The 19,489-nt window shown below is 38.9% G+C and overlaps 1 protein-coding gene across 12 annotated transcripts in view; it reads left to right on the plus strand.

Annotated features, from left to right (window-relative positions):
* The window catches only part of CPLANE1 (ciliogenesis and planar polarity effector complex subunit 1), a 155,502-nt gene that overhangs the window by 117,062 nt on the left and 18,951 nt on the right, over positions 1-19,489 (plus strand). For 10 of the 12 annotated variants that reach the window (XR_005238041.2, XR_012092789.1, XM_073014793.1 and 7 more), the window contains 4 exons: positions 3,680-3,844; positions 7,079-7,109; positions 7,608-7,736; positions 18,942-19,107. Coding sequence is in view for 8 of the 12 variants with exons in the window: in XM_073014793.1 (XP_072870894.1) it covers positions 3,680-3,844; positions 7,079-7,109; positions 7,608-7,736; positions 18,942-19,107 (491 nt within the window). In the remaining 4 variants the exon portion in view is untranslated. Of the gene's footprint in view, positions 1-3,679; positions 3,845-7,078; positions 7,110-7,607; positions 7,737-18,941; positions 19,108-19,489 lie in introns of those variants that run through there. The other 2 variants (XR_012092790.1, XR_490029.3) reach the window with 2 other exon arrangements.

The raw sequence follows: 19,489 nt of genomic DNA on the forward strand, positions 1-19,489 counted from the left end.
CGGATCACAAGATCAGGAGTTTAAAACCAGCCTGGCCAGTATGGTGAAACCCTGTCTCTACTAAAAATAACAAAAATTAGCCTGGTGTGGTGGTGGGCGCCTATAGTCCCAGCTACTCAGGAGGCTGAGGCAGGAGAATTGCTTGAAGCCCAGGGGGCGGAGGTTGCAGTGAGCTGAGATCATGCCACTGCACTTCAGCCTGGGCAACAGAGCAAGACTCCGTCTCAAAAAAAAAAAAAAAGCTTTTTAATTATTATAGTTGGAACTCAGGTAAGATCTGTATGTGGCCATTGGTTGATGGCTTGTAAGTCTCTTTACTTCTGGGTTCCTTCTCTCCTTTTTCTTCCTTGAAGTTTTCTTTGTTGAAGAAACAAGATATTTGTTCTGAAATGTTTTTCAGAGTCTGAATTTTGCTAATTGAGTCTCTGTGATGTCATTTAATGTGTTATTTTCTCCTCTGTATTTCTTGTGAATTGGATATCCCTTTACTTTCAGGCTGTTTGATTATGTTGTAGTTGTGTCCAGCATCTACCTAGATTTCATTCCTTTAAATAATTAGACAATCTTTTTTAACCAGCAAGCATAATCAATATTCATTTATTGTATTTACTGATGTATTTGTGCTTATTTCTAATATCTTATTTCATGGGGTTTTTTTTTGCCATTATTTTCCTTTACTTTTTGTTCCTCTTTTTTGCCTTTTATTGGATTGAGTTTTCTATATTCTCTCTTTCCTACTGTATTGGTTCAGAAATTATACATTTGATTTTTAATTTCTAGTGGTTATTCTTGAATTTTTAACCTTCATAGTTGAGTTAGAGATTAAGGTGAAGTTGGACATGGTGGTGCATACCTGTAGTCCCAGCTATTCGGGAGGCTGAGGTAGGAGGATCACTCGAGCCCAAGAATTAAAGATTGTAGTATGCTATCATCACACCTACGAATAGCCACTGCACTCCAACCTGGACAACATAGTGAGACACCATGTCTTAAAATTTTTTTCTTTTTAAATTAAGGTGAATATATCTACCTCCCAAACAATATAAGGACTTTAGACCTTTTTAGCACTGATTTGTTCCCTCCATCTTCTCTGATACTGTTTTTGTTTGTCTGTTTGTTTGTTTGTTTTTGAGAGTCTCGCACTGTGGCCCAGGATGGAGAGTGCAGTGGTGTGATCTCAGCTCACTACAACCACCACCTCCCAGGTTCAAGCAATTTTCCTGCCTCAGCCTCCCGAGTAGCTGGGCCTACAGGTGCACACCACCACGCCCAGCTAATTTTTTCTGTTTTCAGTAGAGATGGGGTTTCACCATGTTGGCCAGGATGATCTCAATCTCTTGACCTTATGATCTGCCCGTCTCGGCCTCCCAAAGTGTTGGGATTATAGGTGTGAGCCACCAACCCAGCCTCTGATACTGTTTTCAAATATTTGTAGATCTACTCTGTTTTTAACCCTCCCATTTAGTTCCCCTTGCCTTTTATTTTTTAAGTCAGTGCTTAGTTAGGATTTCTCCACATTTGTCATTTTCTTTGCCAACAATTACTTCATTTTAAAATTTCTGATTTAAATAATGTAAATATGTAGGCAACAAATGTATAAAACCGAAACAAGTTTCATGACACCTTTTATTGCCTGAGATGCTCTCTGATATTTTCTCTTCTCTGCTATTGTTGCCCACAGTTGCTTCTTGCATCCACTTCTTTTTTTTGTTTGATTTTTGAGATGGAGTCTCACTCTGTCAGAGTGCAGTGGCACGATCTTGGCTCACTGCAGCCTCTGCCTCCTGGGTTCAAGCAAAACTCTGCCTCGGCCTCCCGAGTAGCTGGGACTACAGGCACCTGCTACCATGCCTGGCTAATTTTTTGTATTTTTAGTAGACACGGAGTTTCCCCGTGTTAGCCAGGATGGTCTCGATCTCCTGATCTTGTGATCCACCTGCCTTGGCCTCCCAAAGTGCTGGGATTACAGGTATGAGCCACTGGGCCCAGCCATATTTCTTTTATTTACCTTCTATTGGAGTAGGAATGATTCTTTAGTATTAAGATTTAACTTTGGGTACTTTTCACCCATAATATTTTGAAGTACTGCTTCCTCCCCATTTTTTTTCTTTCTAAAACTAAGGTGTGTTGGACCTTCTCACTCTGTTACTTATATCTTTTTTTTTTTTTTTTTGGGACAGAGTTTCACTCTTGTTGTCCAGGCTGGAGTGCAATGACGTGGTCTCAGCTCACCGCAACCCCCACCTCGTGGGTTCAAGTGGTTCTCCTGCCTCAGCCTTCTGAGTAGCTGCGATTATGGGCATGTGCCACCACCCCTGGCAAATTTTTTGTGTTCGTAGTAGAGACAGGGTTTCTCCATTTTGGTCAGGCCAGTCTCGAACTCCTGACCTCAGGTGATCCGCCCACCTCAGCCTCCCAAAATGCTGGGATTACAGGTGTGAGCCACCACGCCTGGCCTCCTTATCTCTTTTAACCTCTTCTGCATAATTTCCTCCCTTTATCAGTGGCGCACTCAGGATGATTTCCTCAGATCTGTCTTTTAGTTTACTAATTCTCTTTTTTGCTATGTCTTTGCTGTTTTAGCTATTCGTTATGATTTTAATTTTGGTGGCTACATTTAATATCTAGAAGTTGTATTTATTTCTTTTTCAGATCTATCTGCTCTTTGGATGTCCTGTCCTGTTTTTTTTTTTTTTTTTTTTTATTGCTGTTCCTATGCTTTATCTTTTTAATAATTTTAGTCATGTTTTATGACTAACCTTTTCTGATTGTTGTATTTCATATGTGCACATTATCAATTATTGAATCTGCATACTGACTCTCTTTCATGATTGGTTGTTCCTTTGTGTGATTTGTAATTTTTTATCATGGGCTTATCATTAGTAGAAGTTCTGCTAGATTATATGTATTTGTCTTTGGAGTAGTTTTGCATTTGCTTTTTGCTATCATTGAACAATGTAGGAAAAAATTGGAACAAATTTTAGTATACATTTCTTCATTTGGGGTTGCTGTACTGTATTGATGGCAGAAATTCAGACCCTGTTCTTGCTTGTGGCAAGTCAGGGATTTTGATTTCTCAAAGTTGACTTTTATTTTTCTCTCAGCTACTATCCATGCAAATAGAAAACTTATTTGCTGTTTCACCAGGGGAGAGATTTTTTTATTCCTATTTTATGGACAAAGCTGTCCTTCAATGCTCTAAGATAAATGAAGGTAGCTCAGTTTTTCCCTCATTGCAGTCTGCAGAAACTACATCTCCTATTCCTCAGTAGACTATCCTAGCATCATTGCCCGCTTATTGCTCCAGCTTTGAGTTCCTTTTTCTTTTCTGGCACCAGGGGATTTCTCTGTTTGGAAAGATTGGTTGTATATTAAATATTTTTTTTTTGTAATTTAGCATGTCTATGTTTTTATGGAAGCGCATAGGCCTGTGTACTTCAGCTCAGTCTGCCACGTTTAATGAAGTTGATAATAAATTTTATGGTTTATTTACTGTGGGAGAGCTTTAACTTCAAATTTTTTATTAAATTCATTATACAGTAGAAAGCTATTAGCATAATATGTGCTAAATTTCTAATATCTATGTTGCTAGTTGGAAGTATTAGCAATTGTTGTCTTTTCCATGTGATCTTTTTTTCTCTGCTATTTTATTTTAATTGTAATATGTACTCTGGATTAGTGCATTTTTTGACACATATGGATGAAGAAGATCAAAGTGACAAAAAGGAGACTTCAGAACCTGAATTTTCAATAACAGAAAATTATTCTGGTCAGAAAACTCATGTGTTTCCTACTGCCGATTCAGCTGTCAGCCTTTCCAGTGATCAGAATACTACTTCTCCTGGTATTGTTCTTCACTTTTTCATTTACACATATTCTTATTCTCCATTATAATGTTACTGAATGTGATTTACTGGGAATACAGTTATGAAAGGTTTGTGAAGTCATTTTGTAATATTTATTTTAGGGGAAGGAAAGTTAAAACTTGCTATTCACATGAAGAACTATGACACCTTGTCACCTTCATAAGACATAATGCGATCATGTATCATATCTTGGTGTAACTTATTAATATGAAATATATAGCAACTGGAATTACTGTAATAGTTGACTTTTACAAAAATTGAAAAATTAAAACTCTTCCAATTAAAAGAACTTTGAATTTTAATTTGAAAACAAAATAGTATCTATCATTTCTTGCACCTCTACCATGTGCCAAACATCACTGTTTTATATGCGTAGACTCTGGTTTAAGCCTGACCTATGAGGTGTAGACACTATTATTATCCCCATTTTACAGTTGAGGAGATTGAGATTTAGAAGGATTTAGTGCCACTTTTTGTTTCATTTCATTTGGAGGTAGCAATTAAAACTGCTATTCTTTAGTCCTAATGAATACATTTTATCCTATGAATAATAGGACATAGTAAATACATCAGTTCAATCACTGACAGTGGCTTGGAAATATGTTTTTTTCTCTCAGATATTGATGGTCAATTAAAATGATTTTACTGAGTGTTTAGTATATGTTCTATTACCATTATTAAAGTGATATAAACAGTAAAAATGCTATTTTGAATGACATTACTGTTACTTAAAGAAAAGCTATTAGTAAGCTGACTTTAAATCTTGTAATGATTTTCTCAGTTCTTTCTAGATGCCATGTATATTTTAGTCATCAACATATGGGGATAATAATTTCCACTTCACAGAGTTGTGAAGACTGAATATCATATATAAAGCATCTCAGAATCTTGTTTTATTTTCTTGGTCACTGATAGCTTTTCTCTTCTCTTCTCTGGGGTAGGATTGACAAATGAGGTTAAACAGGATTTGTATGGCTAGATGGTAGAGGGTTCCAATTATATCTGAGAAGTTTACACTCCATTTTATACTTGGGAATCATGGGAGAATTCTAGGCAGAGAAGTAAAATGAGGAGGTTTTGAGGAAAAATAGAACGGAGGCATAGAGACCACTGAGGAGGCTACTAAAATCTGACCTGGGAAATAATGAGGGCCTGTCTAGTGTTGTGGGAAAGAAATAGAAGAAACGAGACATTTTGAGTTAGTAACTGATGGTACTCAGTGACTAGGTGGGTAAAAGAGGAGGAGAGGGGGAACATGGTTGTTTAGTGTTGCCAGAGTCTAAGGCAAAGGTATAACTAGGTCTGATGTCAAAGTCTAGACTCCAACCTTTTGGCTTCCCTGCGCCACATTGGAAGAAGAAGAATTGTCTTGGGCCACACGTAAAATACCCTAACGCTAACAATAGCTGATGAGCTTAAAAAAAAAAAAAAAAAAAAAAAAAAAGTCCATGCATAAATCTCATAATGTTTTAAGAACGTTTACTTGGTAGTAAACAGGTACTGTGGCCGTGGGTTAGTGATCCTGGGTTACTAATAGGAGAAAGGGCAACTTGTTACTTAGCAAACCCTTCAACCTTTAACCCAAGAGGTCACCATCGTCACTAATCTCATCTACTTCCCCATATGCAGCCCAGTCAGTATTGGAAGAGAATCCTTTAAGCTTTTTTTCATGAATAGGCCAGTAGGGGCCTCTCAGATACTGAGAGAAAGTGTCTCTTTAATGGACCCTCTCTTTCCTAAGTACATAGGATTAATATCTTTTTCTACCTAGCAAAAAGCTATTAAGGGTAGTAGTGTTACTATTTCACTAACCTTAGATTTATGTGAAGTATTTCTCTCTTAGTTAAATTGAATTAGTCACCCTTAAGAACCCACAGATGCCCAGATTCTGAGAACAAAAATAAAATGCTTGATTTGGAGGTTAATAAATTAAATAGAACAATGTACTTTCAAGAAAACAGGTATTTCATATTAAAACCATGTGAATGTATAAGTCTTAAGGACAGATTTGGTTTATCTCAAGATAATAAAATCTTAAGGAATATTTTTTGAGAAGAGATGTCAGAACACTTTTCCCAAATTAATTCAGTTCTGTTTTTAGAATTAAACATATAGAAGATTGAATAGATTAAGTATTTTTCTTTGAAAATATATAGTTAATAATGGACAAGACTTAAAAATTATGTTTTGGGCCGGGCGCGGTGGCTCAAGTCTGTAATCCCAGCACTTTGGGAAGCCGAGACAGGCGGATCACAAGGTCAGGAGATCGAGACCATCCTGGCTAACACGGTGAAACTCCGTCTCTACTAAAAAAATACAAAAAAACTAGCCGGGCGAGGTGGCGGGCGCCTGTAGTCCCAGCTACTCGGGAGGCTGAGGCAGGAGAGTGGCGTGAACCCGGGAGGCGGAGCTTGCAGTGACCTGAGATCCGGCCACTGCACTCCAGCCTGGGCAACAGCAAGACTCCGTCTCAAAACAAAACAAAACAAAACAACAACAACAAAAAATTATATTTTGGGTTACATTTTTACAGGTAAATTGCTCCTTGGATTTAAATAAGATATTTTCTGAAATATATTACTTTCAGATCACCAGAGGCTTGTTTTTTGTTTGTGTATATTTTATAAAGTAAATTGCACTCCAGTACTCTAAACTGTGTACTAAGCAAAGAAGGGTTGTACCTTCTGACATATATTATACTGAGTACTCAGGATAGAAAAGTAATAATCTTATACCAGCTGGGTGCAATGGCCCATGCCTGTAATCCCAGCACTTTGGGAGGCCAAGGCAGGTGAATCATTTCAGCTCAGTAGTTGGAGACCAGCCTGGGCAACACAGCAAGACCCCATATCTACAAAAAATGCAAAAATTAACCTGCATTGCAGCACACACCTGTAATCCCAGCCGTTCAGGACGTTAAGGTGGGAGGTTCGCTTGAGCCTGGAGGCAGAGGTTGTAGTGTGCCATGGCCTGCGCTTAGCCTGGGTGACAGAGTGAGACATGGTCTTAAAAAACATGTAGACAGTGTTCACTATCAAATAGCATATTCAAGAGGAGGATAAATATGCTGTAAATATATATCTATAAACCAATTTGGAGGTTTAAAACGATTTTAATTTAATTTCTGGTTATATAATTTCTAAATTAGATTAACAATTGAAAGCAAAAAAAAAGACCCAAAATTTTTATTAATAATGATTTTTTTTTTTTAGGTATGAATAGCAATGATGAATTATTTGAGAGGTAAATATCTTAAGAGTTAATTCATGATTTTCTTTAAAGTTGGGTGTAGATAGTGGAAATTTTGTTGCTCATATGTGTGTGAATTTTTACATTATACATATCTTTGTGGTTTAAAGGAATATAAATTTTCATTGGGTATGGAATATTTTTAAGAAATTGAGGATTGTTATATCCCTTACTGTTTTAGCACAAGTAATTAGAATTCAATAGACTATAGTTACTACATTTTCTTATATAAATATAGATCAAATTTAAACAGGCAGAATCTATAGAGGTTTTCTTCTGGGCCATATGTTTCCTTTTTAAAGAAAATCTACCAAGTCATTACTTTTTGTTGATTAGTCTTTTTTGCTGAGAGATACTAGAATTGCAGAAATAGAAGGAACAGTAGATATATGTTTATCATTTTGTGTTCATTTGTTACATGTTTATTTTTGCTTAATGTAATTAAGTTGTAGATACTGATTTATATTTCTTAAATTACATTTGCAAATGAAGTGCTTCAGTAAATCCACTCCAGATGACTGGATTGACTGATATTGCAGACATTATTGATGACCTTATAACTAAAGATGGAGTTTCCAGTGAAGAGCTGGGTTTAACAGAACAAGCTAAGCGCACCTCCAGGTAATCATTGAATAATTCATTTTTAACCTGTTTAAAATGCTTCTCATTCAAGAATGTTCAAAACTTGTCATATTTTAATGTGATTTTTATGAAAAAATCTGAAGCATAGATTTTTTTCTTCATGTTTTGTTATGCATATGTGTCAGTCTTCCCTTTTCCCTAACAATTTATAGTATATAACTGTATCCTGTGAGTTTTCCCAAGAATCACTGTAAGTACAACATACATTTAATCCTATCTCTTACTAGAAGTAATTAATGATTTAGTTCATAGCACTTTATCCTAAAATTAACCCTTAGAATACATTTTAAATAGCTTTTCTGATCTATCATGCAAATGGAAAACAAAAAAGATCAGGCACTACTGTTTTTATATCAGATAAAACAGACTTTAAACCAACAGCAGTAAAAAAGGACAAAGAAGGGTTTTACATAATGATAAAGAGTTCAATTCAACAAAAAGACTTAACTATCCTAAATATATAAGCATTCAACATTGGAGCACCTAGATTCATAAAATAAGTACTTACAGACCTATGAAACTAGGCAACCACATAGTAATAGTGGGGGACTTTAACACCTCACTGACAAAGTTAGACCTATCATCAAAGCAGAAAACTAACAAATTCTAGAATTAAATTAGACACTTGATCAATTGAACCTAATAGACATCTGCAGAATGCTCCACCCATCAACCCCAGAATATACATTCTTTTCATCTGCACATGGAATATACTCCAAGATCGACCAAATGCTTGGCTGTAAAGCAAGTCTCAATAAATTTTAAAAAAAACCCTGAAATCTGACTGATATAGTTTGGCCGTGTCCCCATCCAAATCTCATCTTGAATTGTAGTTCCCATAATTCCCATGTGTCATGGGAGGGATCAGGTGGAGATAATTGAATCATGGGGACAGTTTGCCCTATCCTGTTCTCATGATAGTGAGTTCTCACAATAACTGGTGGTATTATAAGGGGCTTCCTCCTTCAGTGGGCACTCATTCTTCTCCTTCCTACCATCATGTGAAGAAGGATATGTTTGCTTCCCCTTCTGCCATGATTGTAAGTTTCCTGAGGCCTCCCCAGCCATGCTGAACTGTGAGTTAATTACACCTCTTTCCTTTATACCTTTATAAATTATTCAGTCTCAGGTATGTGTTATTTAGCAGTGTAAGAACAGACTAATATAGTAAATTGGTACCACAGAGAGTGGGGTGCTTCTGCAAAGATACCTGAAAATGTGGAAGCGACTTTGGAACTGGGTAACAGGCAGAGGTTGGAACAGTTTGTAGGGCTCAGAAGAAGACAGGAAGATGTGGGAAAGTTTGGAACTTCATAGAGACTTGTTGAGTGGCTTTGACCAAAAGCCTGATAGCAATATGGACAGTAAGGTCCAGGCAGAGGTGGTCTCAGATGAAGAAGAGGAACTTGTTGGGAACTGGAGGAGGTGATTCTTATTATCTTTTAGCAAAGAGACTGGTGGCATTTTGCCCCTGCCCTAGAGATTTGTGGAACTTTGAACTTGAGAGAGATTATCTGGTGGGAGAAATTTCTAAGTGGCAAAGAATTCAAGAGGAAGCAGAGCGTGAAAGTTTGGAAAATTTGCAGCCTGACAGTGCAGTATAAAAGAAACACCCATTTTCTGGAGAGAAATTCAAGCTCACTGCAGAAATTTGCATAAATAATAAGAAGCCAAATGTTAGTCACCAAGACCATGGGGAAAATATCTCCAGGACATGTTAGAGACCTTCATGGCAGCCCCTCCCATCACAGGCTCAGAGGCCTAGGAAGGAAAAATGATGTCCTGGGCCAGGCCCAGGCCCTCCCTGCTGTGTGCAGCCTAGGGACTTGGTGCCCTGCATCCTATCCTCTCTAGCTGTGGGTAGAAGGCGCCAAGATACAGCTCGGGCTGTGGCTTCAGAGGGTGCAAGCCCCAAACCTTGGCAGCCTCCATGTGGTGTTGAGCTTGTGGGTGAATAGAAGTCAAGAATTGAGGTTTGGGAACCTCCCCGTAGATTTCAGAGGATGTATGGAAATCCAAGACTGAAGTTTGCTGCAAGGGCAGAGCTCTCATGGAGAACCTCTACTAGGTCAGTGCAGAAGGGAAATGTGGGGTTGGAGCCCCCACACAGATTCCCTTCTGGGGCACTGCCTAGTGGAGCTGTGAGAAGAGGGCCACCATCCTCAGACCCCAGAATGGTAGATTTACCAACAGCTTGCACCATGTGCCTGGAAAAGTCACAGATAATGCCAGTTGTGAAAGCAGCTGGGGCAGAGGGCTATACCCTGCAAAGCCACAGGGACAGAGCTGTCCAAGACCATGGGAACCCACCTCTTGCATCAGCGTGACCTCAATGTGAGACATGGAGTCAAAGAAGATCATTTTGGAACTTTAAGGTTTAATGACTGCCCTATTGGATTTTGGACTTGCATGAGGCTGATAGCCCCTTTGTTTTGGCTAATTTCTCCTATTTGGACCGGATGTTTTTACCCAATGCCTGTACCTCCATTGTATCTAGGAAGTAACTAACTTGCTTTTGATTTTACAGGCTCATAGGCAGAAGGGATTTGCCTTGTCTCAAATGAGACTTTGGACTTGGACTTTGGAGTTAATGCTAGAATGAGTTAAGACTTTGAGGGACTGTTGGAAGGACGTGATTGTGTTTTGAATTATGAAGACATGAGATTTGGAAGGGGCTGGGGCAGAATGATATGGTCTGGTTGTTTCCCCATCCACATTTCATCTTGGATTGTAGTTCCCATAATCCCTACATGTTGGTGAAGATAATTGAATCATGGAGGTAGTTTGCTCTATCCTGTCCTCGTGATAGTAAAAACACTATTTCATGAGTTCTGATGGGTTTTTTGTTGTTTTTGTTTTGTTTTGTTTTGTTTTGTTTGTTTGTTTGTTTTGAGATGGAGTCTCGCTCTGTTGCCAGGCTGGAGTGCAGTGGTGTGATCTCAGCTCACTGCAACCTCCAACTCCCTGGTTCAAGCGATTCCTGCCTCAGCCTCCCGAGTAGCTGGGATTACAGGCACGTGCCACCACGCCCAGCTAATTTTTATATTTTTAATAGAGACAGGGTTTCACCATATTGGCCAGGATGGTCTCAATATCCTGACCTTGTGATCTGCCCCCCGTCGACTTCCCAAAGTGCTGGGATTACAGGTGTGATGCAGCAAAAGCAACATTGAGAGGAAAATTTAGAGGCTGGGCACGGTGTCTCACGCCTGTAATCCCAGCACTTTGGGAGGCTGAGGCGGGTGGATCACCTGAGGTTGGGAGTTGGAGACCAGCCTGACCAACATGGAGAAACCTCATCTCTACTAAAAATATAAAACTAGCTGGGCATGGTGGCACATGCCTGTAATCCCAGCTACTCGGGAGGCTGAGGCAGGGGAATCACTTGAACCTAGGAGGCAGGGGTTGTGGTGAGCCAAGATCGTGCCATCGCACTCCAGCCTGGGCAACAAGAGCAAAATTCTTTCTCAAAAAAAAAAAAAAAAAAAAAAAAAGTGGAAAGTTTATAGCACTAACCACCTGCATCAAAAAGTTAGAATGATTTCAAATTAGTGATCTAACATCACACCTAGAGGAAACAGAAAAACAAGAAGAAGTTAACGCCAGAGCTAGCAAAATAAGTAACTAAAATCAGAGCGGAAGTGAACAAAAATCGAGAACCAAATATCCATACAAAGAATCAACAAAACCAAAAGTTGGTTATTAGAAAGGATAAACTAGATTGATAGACCACTAGCTACATTAACAAAGAAAAAAAGAGAGAAGATCCAAATAAGAACAATCAGGAAACAACAAAGGTGACATTACAATTGATCCCACAGAAATACAAAAGATCCTGAGACTATTATGAACACCTGTATGCATGAAGTAGAAAATCTAGAGGAAATGGGTAAATTCCTGGAAACACACAACCTCCCAACATTGAATCAGGAAGAAATTTGAAACCCTGAACAGACCAATATGAAGTCCTGAAATGGAATCAGTAATAAAAAACCCACCAACCAATAAAAGCCCCAGACTGGATGAATTGACAGCCAAATTCTGCCAGACATAAAAGAAGAGCTGATAGGAATTCTACTGAAACTCTTTTTTAAAAATCAAGGACAGACTCTTCCCCAGTCATTCTATGAAGGTGGCATCACCCTGATACCAAAACCTGGCAAAGACACAGGGAAAAAGGAAAACTGTAGGCCAATATCCCTGATGAATATAGAAGTAAAAATCTTCAACAAAATACAGCAAACCGAAAGCAGCACATCAAATTGTAGTGATTGTTAATTCACCACAATCAAGTAGGCCTCATTTCTAAGATGCAAGATTGGTTCAACATACACAAATCAATAAATGTGATTAATAGCCATTTATGACACACCCACAGCCAACATCTTACTGAATGGGCAAAAGCTGGAAGCATTCACCCTAAGAACTGGTACAAGACAAGGATGCTCAATCTTACCATTTCTATATAACATAGTACTGGAAGTCCTAGCCAGAGCAATCAAGTAAGAGAAATAAATGCAAGGCATCAAAATAGGAAAATAAGAATTCAGATTATCTCTTTTCCATGACAGTATGATTCTATACCTAGAAAACCTAAAGACTCCTCCAAAAGCCTCCTAGAACTGATAAATGACTTCAGTAAAGTTTCAGGATACAAAATCAATATACAAAAATCAGTAGTGTTTCTATGGAGAACCAAAGCAAGAATGCAGTCCTATTTACAACAGACACACACACACACACACACACACACACACACATACCTCTTAGAGCTCTAAGACCAAGTTATATCAGTGTTTATTTGAGCTCGGGGAAGAAAGTCAGTGAAAGAAGGCAATCACAGCAGTTCTTGTATTTATAAGTGAAGGGCAAGGAATTAGATGTAACTAGAGTTTGTGCATTAGAAGGGGAGAGTGGGACTAGCTGAGTGTGGAGACCAGAGGGAATCACTGAGTTCAACCTATTGACAAGCAGTAGGGGGTGATCAGAAGGGGCTTTTTTTCTTTTCATTTTGCTTCAGGAGAAAAACGATTTAATATCTACCAACCTCCCCATCCCCCAAGTAGCTGCATTCTGCGATTTCAACTTTTCTTCCAATTCTGAATCCTGTTTTCTCCACTTATAAAAGGAAAGTTATCAAAAACAAAGGAAGGTTATCAAAAACAAAATACGTTGGCAAAGTACTCATCACTTCTTCGACTTATATTTTGATTGCCATGAAACTATTTCCTGTGTGTTCTTCTATCCAGACAGACATTCACTGCAGTCTATAACGTGAAAGATGTAAGCAAGGATATATAACTGTTTCAGTGAACAGATTTGGTGAAATGCCTTCTGTTTTAGTACTTTAGGTTTATCACATTTTGTTGACTTCTGACATTCCATTTTTCCTAGATTGGAGGAAAGATCTGTTTATGTAGTTTGTTTTTAAATGTGCCAGTGCCTGCACGTTAAGATTTTAAAAATAAAATTGTATAAAACATATAATGTATTGGTCTTTGGGGGGAATTAGATGCATCATCACTGTATTACACTGTATCACAACGGTATTACAGCTTCATCAACATTAACTGGTTTGCTTTCGTGATGTTTCTGAGGAATTGGTTCTTTTTGCAGAGGTTCAAGAGAAAGGGCTTTTGAGAAGTTCTCTAGTTCCTTTTGTATATTTACAAATGCTTTATTCACATTGTTAACTTTTCATCATTCATAATGTATATTTTAAGATTAGTGGGCTGGGTGCAGTGGCTCACGCCTATAATCCCAGCACTTTGGGAGGCCGAGGCAGGTGGATTACCTGAGGTCAAGAATTCAAGATCAGCCTGGGCAACATGGTGAAACCTTGTCCCTACTAAAAATACAAAATTAGCCGGGCGTAGTGGTACATGCCTGTAATCCCAGCTACTCAGGAAGCTGAGGCAGGAGAATCACTTGAACCTGGGAGGCGGAGAATGCGGTGAGCCGAGATCGCGCCATTGCGCTCCAGCCTGGGCAACAAGAGTAAATCTCCATCTCACCAAAAAAAAAAAAAAAAAAAGAAAACAGGTTAGTGGTAACTGGCTTTGCTTTGGTTTTAGCCTTAAAGTTGTTCTGTCTGGCAATGTGAAATACGTTCCTGGACTTCTGCCCCCTTAATTTGTTCTTGGCCATTGTCTTTGATGTGTATATGCAGGTTCTTTTTTTTTTTTAAATTAATTTCCATAGGTTTTGGGGGAACAGGTGGTATTTGGTTACATGAGTAAGTTCTTCAGTGGTAATTTGTGAGATTTGGTGCACCCATCAACCTCAACAGTATATACTGTACCCAATTTGTAGTCTTTATTCCTCACCCACCTCCCACCCTTTCTCCCAAGTCCCTGAAGTCCAGTGTATCATTCTTAGGCCTTTGTCTCCTCATAGCTTATGAGTGAGAGCATACGACATTTGGTTTTCCATTCCTGAGTTATTTCACTTAGAATAACGGTCTCCAATTCTATCCAGGTTGCTGCGAATGCCATTATTTCATTCCTTTTGGTGGCTGAATAGTATGACATGGTGTATATGTGTACCACAATTTCTTTATCCACTCATTGCTTGATGGGCATTTGGGCTGGTTCCATATTTTTGCAATTGTGAATTGTGCGGCTATAAACATGTGTGTGCAAGTATCTTTTTCATATAATGACTTCTTTTCCTCTGGGTAGATATCCAGTAGTGGGATTGCTGGATCAAATGGTAGTTCTACTTTTAGTTCTTTAAGGAATATCCACACTGTTTTCCACAGTGGTTGTATTAGTTTACATTCCCACCAGCAGTGTAGGAGTGTTCCCTTTTAACCGCATCGCTGCCAACATCTATTGTTTTTTGATGTTTTAATTATGTTCATTCTTACAGAAGTAAGATGGTATCGCATTGTGGTTTTTATTTGCATTTCCCTGATCATTAGTGATGTTGAGCATTTTTTCATGTGATTGTTGGCCATTTGTATATCTTCTTTTGTGAATTATCTCTTCATGCCTTAACTCTATTGTTTTGATGGGATTTTTTTTTTCTTGCTTATTTATTTGAGTTCTTTGTATATTCTGGGTATTAGTTCTTTGTCGGATGTATAGATTGTGAAGATTTTCTCTTACCCTGTGAGTTGTCTGTTTACTTTGCTGATTGTTTCTTTTGCTGCGCAGAAACTTTTTAGTTTAAGTTCCACCTATTTATCATTGTTTTTGTTGCATTTGCTTTTAGATTCTTGGTCATGAAGCCTTTGCGTAAGCCACTGTCTAGAAGGATTTTTCCTGTGTTATCTTCTAGAATTTTTATGGTTTCAGGTCTTAGATTTAAGTCCTTGATACATCTTGAGTTGATTTTTGTATAAGGTGAGAGATGAGGATCCAGTTTTATTCTTCTACATGTGGCTTGCCAATTATCCCAGCACCATTTGTTGAATAGAGTGTCCTTCCCCCTTTATGTTTCTGTTTGTTTTGTCGAAGATCAGTTGGCTATAAGTATTTGGGTTTATTTCTGGGTTCTCTATTCTGTTCCATTGGTCTGCGTGCCTATTTTTATACCAGTACCGTGCTGTTTTGGTGACTATGGCCTTATAGTTTGAAGTCGTAATGTGATGCCTCCAGATTTATTCTTTTTGCTTTGTCTTGCTTTGGCTATACAGGCTTTTTTTTTGGTTCCATATGAATTTTAGGATTGTCTTTTCTAAGAATGATGATGGGGTTTTTTGTTGTTGTTGTTGTTTTGTTTTTGTTTTTGTTTTTTTACAGAGTCTCACTTTGTTGCCCAGGCTGGAGTGCAGTGGCACAATCTCAGCTCACTGCAACCTCTGCCTCCTGGGTTCAAGCAATTTTTCTGCTTCAGCCTCCCTAGTAGCTGGGATTACAGGTCCGCACCACCACACCTGGCTAATTTGTTCATTTTTAATAGAGATGGGATTTTGCCATGTTGGCCAGGCTGATCTTGAACTCCTGACCTCAGGTGATCCACCCACCTCGGCCTCCCAAAATGCTGGGATTACAGGTGTGAGCCACCGCGCCTGGTCCTTATGGTGGTATTTTGATAAGAATTGCATTGAATTTGTAGATTGCTTTTGGCAATATGGTCATTTTCACAATATTGATTCTACCCATCAATGAGCATGGGATGCGTTTCCATTTGTTTTGTTATTTATGATTTCTTTCAGCAGTAATACATGCATGCAGGTCCTTAAGCGCCAGGTGGCACCATCTGCATGCAGCACAGGGCTTTAAGATGGAAATTAGAGCCAGTTAGAAGACTTATTTCAGTAGTTTAGAGATGAGGTGATCAGAATGAAGAGTGTAGGGTAATAGGTGTAAGTAAACATTTGGAAGCTATCAGGTGGTAAGAATGACAGCTTTTCTACTTGGGTGACTGAGTTGATGTTGATTTCTTTAGCAGGATAAAGAATGCAGGGGCAACACAGGGAAAACCAATCTCTACCAAAAATATAAAAATTAGCCAGCCTTATAACCCAATCTAAAAAAAAAAATTTTTTAATAAAAATATCTTTTAAATCCTGCATTCTGTTAATTTTGCTTCCTTCCCTGAGAAGGACATAATATATCTTTTGTTTGTTTATTTGTTTTTTGAGACAGGGTCTCAGTCTGTCACCCAGGCTAGGGTGCAGTGGCACAGTCATGGCTTACTGCAGCCTCAACCTCCCCAGGCTTAGGTGATTCTCCCACCTTAGCCTGCAAGTAGTTGGGACTACAGGTGTGTGCCACTGCATCCAGCTAGTTTTTATAGTTTTGGTAGAGACTAGGTTTCAAAAACACAAATAAATAATTAAATAAATTAATTTAATTAAATAATGGCTGGGCTCAGTGGCTCACTCCTGTAATCCCAGCATTTTGGGAGGCTGAGGTGGGCGGATCACCTGAGATCAGGAGTTAGAGACCAGCCTGGCTAACATGGTGAAAACCCGTTTCTACTAAAAGTACAAAAAGCCGGGCATGGTGCTGCGAGTCTGTAATCTCAGCTACTCAGGAGTCTGAGGCAGGAGAATCGCTTAAGCCTGGGAGGCAGAGGTTGCAGTGAGCGGAGATTGTGCCATTGCACTCCAGCCTGGGCAACAAGAACGAAACTCCATCTCAAAAAAATAAATTAATTAAAAAGAGAATACAGTTTTAGATATAAGGTGGCAGAAAAACATCGAGTGGTAATATTCAGTGGTATATTAGTTTTAAGTCCTCTGCAAAGCAGATGGGATTTTGATGAGCAAGAGATTTATTTGGAGAAATGCCTGTGAAGGAAAAAGGGAGGATGCCATAAAATTGGGGAAAACTATCAGACTGCAGTGTTGATGTAGATTTGACCCTGTGCTGGGGGTCCCCAAGATCACCCCCAGGTTCAGAAATCACCTAGGAGGATGCACAGAACTCAGCAAATAGTCATTTTCATGGCTATAATTTATCCTAACAGGAGGCAAAAGGTACATGGAGTAAATTCCAGGGGAAATCAGGCACAAACTTCCAAGAGTCTTTTCCCAGTGGAGTCGCACAGAATGCACTTAAATCCTCCAGTAACAAGTTGTGACAACATGTGTGAAATGTGTACCAGGCAACCCCATTAGAAACTCCATGCCTGGGGTTTTACTGGGGGGATACTGCCTGCCATGTGTAAAGATTCCAGAGTCTCAAAAGGAAAGCAGATACTCAGAATAAAATGTATTGTTTGTATTTGTGACTAGTCTTCTGTTTAGGAGGGTGTCTTCTTCAATCACTGGGTGATGCATCTGTCCAAGTCCCCATCTTTTAAAACAGAAACTTTTTAAAATTTTATTTTTTGGAGATGGAGGTTTGCTATTTTGCCCAAACTGGGCTTGAACTCATGATTGTCCCACTTCAGCCTCCCAAGTAGCTGGGATGACAGGTGCATGCCACTGCACCTGGCCCCAAATCCCCATTTTGCACCACCCATTTTCTCAGACCACTCCTAGTACATGTATGTTAGTTCAGATCCTCCAAGAAGCTAAGGTCAGTTTAGCTGCAGAAGAGATTTACTGGGGAAAATGCTTGTGAGAGGACAGCAGAATGCAGGGAAGAAGTAAGGAGAAACATCAGACTACAATGTAGCTCTCAGCCCTCCCTGTAAAGGAGAGGGAAAGAGGGTAGGGGAGACAGAGTCTCAGTGCACTGTGTAGTTTTAAGAATGTTTCAACTGGGTCAATGGTAAGACCTCAGGCCAAGTCACCCACAGAGTCACCTGTGTCTTGCAGGAATGGGCCTTTCACAGTATCCCTACCATGCTTAGTCCATTAATTTGGGCCAGACCATGGAAAGTGTGACATGAACCTAAGCATGGGAGTAGATCCAGAAGGGCAGGTGTTGGAAGTCACCTCTGTGTTGCAATTGTTTTGTGTTTTTGAGACAGTCTTCGTTTGTCACCCAGGCTGGAATGCAGTGGCACGATCACTGCTCACTGCAGCTTCGACCTCCCAGGCTCAAGTGATCCTCCCACCCTCCTCAGTCTCCTGAGTAGCTGGGATTACAACCTGGCAAATTTTTTTTTTCTTTTTTATAGAGATGGCATCTCATCATCTTGCTCAGGCTGGCCTTGAACTCCTGGGCTAAAGCAGTCCACCTGCCTTGGCCTCCCAGAGTTCTGGGATTACAGGTGTGAGCCACTGAGCCCAGCCCTGTATTAGAAGTTTTGAAATTGATAGAAATAGTATAGGGAATAAGTTATATTAATAGATAAAGAAGTGAAAACCTCCCCATTTTACATGATGTGATTATTATGCATTGCATACCTGTCTCAAAATATCTCATGTACCTTATAAATATATACATCTACTATGTACCCATAAAATTAAAGAGTTAAAAAAAAAAGTCAAAAGGAGAACCTTTAAGACATTGGTTTTGAAGCAGTGAGCAGACAAGAAAGGAGCCAATGCAGGAGGCTGTATAGTTTTCTGAGAGTTAGGAAAACACCCAGTAAGATAGAGTTTAAAGAAGAAGGGAAAAGAGTTTAAGGCAAATGTTGTAAAGAAGTTGTTAGCTTTCTGAGTCCCTTTTCAGTGGAGTTCAGGTAACAAATTGGAGTGAGTTGACTAGAGAACCTAAGTATATACTGCTTTTGAAGATGGGGCAAAATATTTCCAGATAAATAGTGTTTAGTCATGATATATCTTATCTGCATAACAAATTTAAAAGCAAATGATGTCTTACTTGTTAAATTTCTCAGAATTCAGCATTCTTCTGGCAGACATTCACAAAGAACTGACAAGGAAAGAAGAGAGATTCAAGCCTGGATGAAAAGAAAACGAAAAGAAAGAATGGCAAAGTACTTAAATGAGCTGGCAGAAAAGAGAGGGCAAGAACATGATCCTTTCTGTCCCAGAAGCAATCCAGTAAGTCTGCAGTGTCAAGGGCAATGGAATTATAGAATATGTGTAATTACTTTCCTGGCAAAATTTTAAGAAAAAGATTAACATAATTTGGATACATTTTTAATTTGGCATATAGAAAAGTAAATGTTTTACTTAAGTCAGGAAAAGTTAATTACCTTAAAACGTTACAGGATATTGTGCTAACCAAGTTATACTGAATTATCTTAAATATTTTTTTGTCCCCCAGGCTAATGATGGCTGTAGCATTTTAACAAGAGGAAGAGGTTGAGTAATTGGGTGACCAATTGGAGTTGTTCCTTTAATTTTCAGTGAGAGTCATTGACAGTTGAAACAACTGACTATGTGTATTAAAGCCATTTTAAAAACTCACTTTTCTATGCCT

The sequence above is a fragment of the Chlorocebus sabaeus genome, chromosome 4 (assembly GCF_047675955.1).
Source record: "Chlorocebus sabaeus isolate Y175 chromosome 4, mChlSab1.0.hap1, whole genome shotgun sequence".
In the NCBI taxonomy this organism is placed as follows: Eukaryota; Metazoa; Chordata; class Mammalia; order Primates; family Cercopithecidae; genus Chlorocebus; species Chlorocebus sabaeus.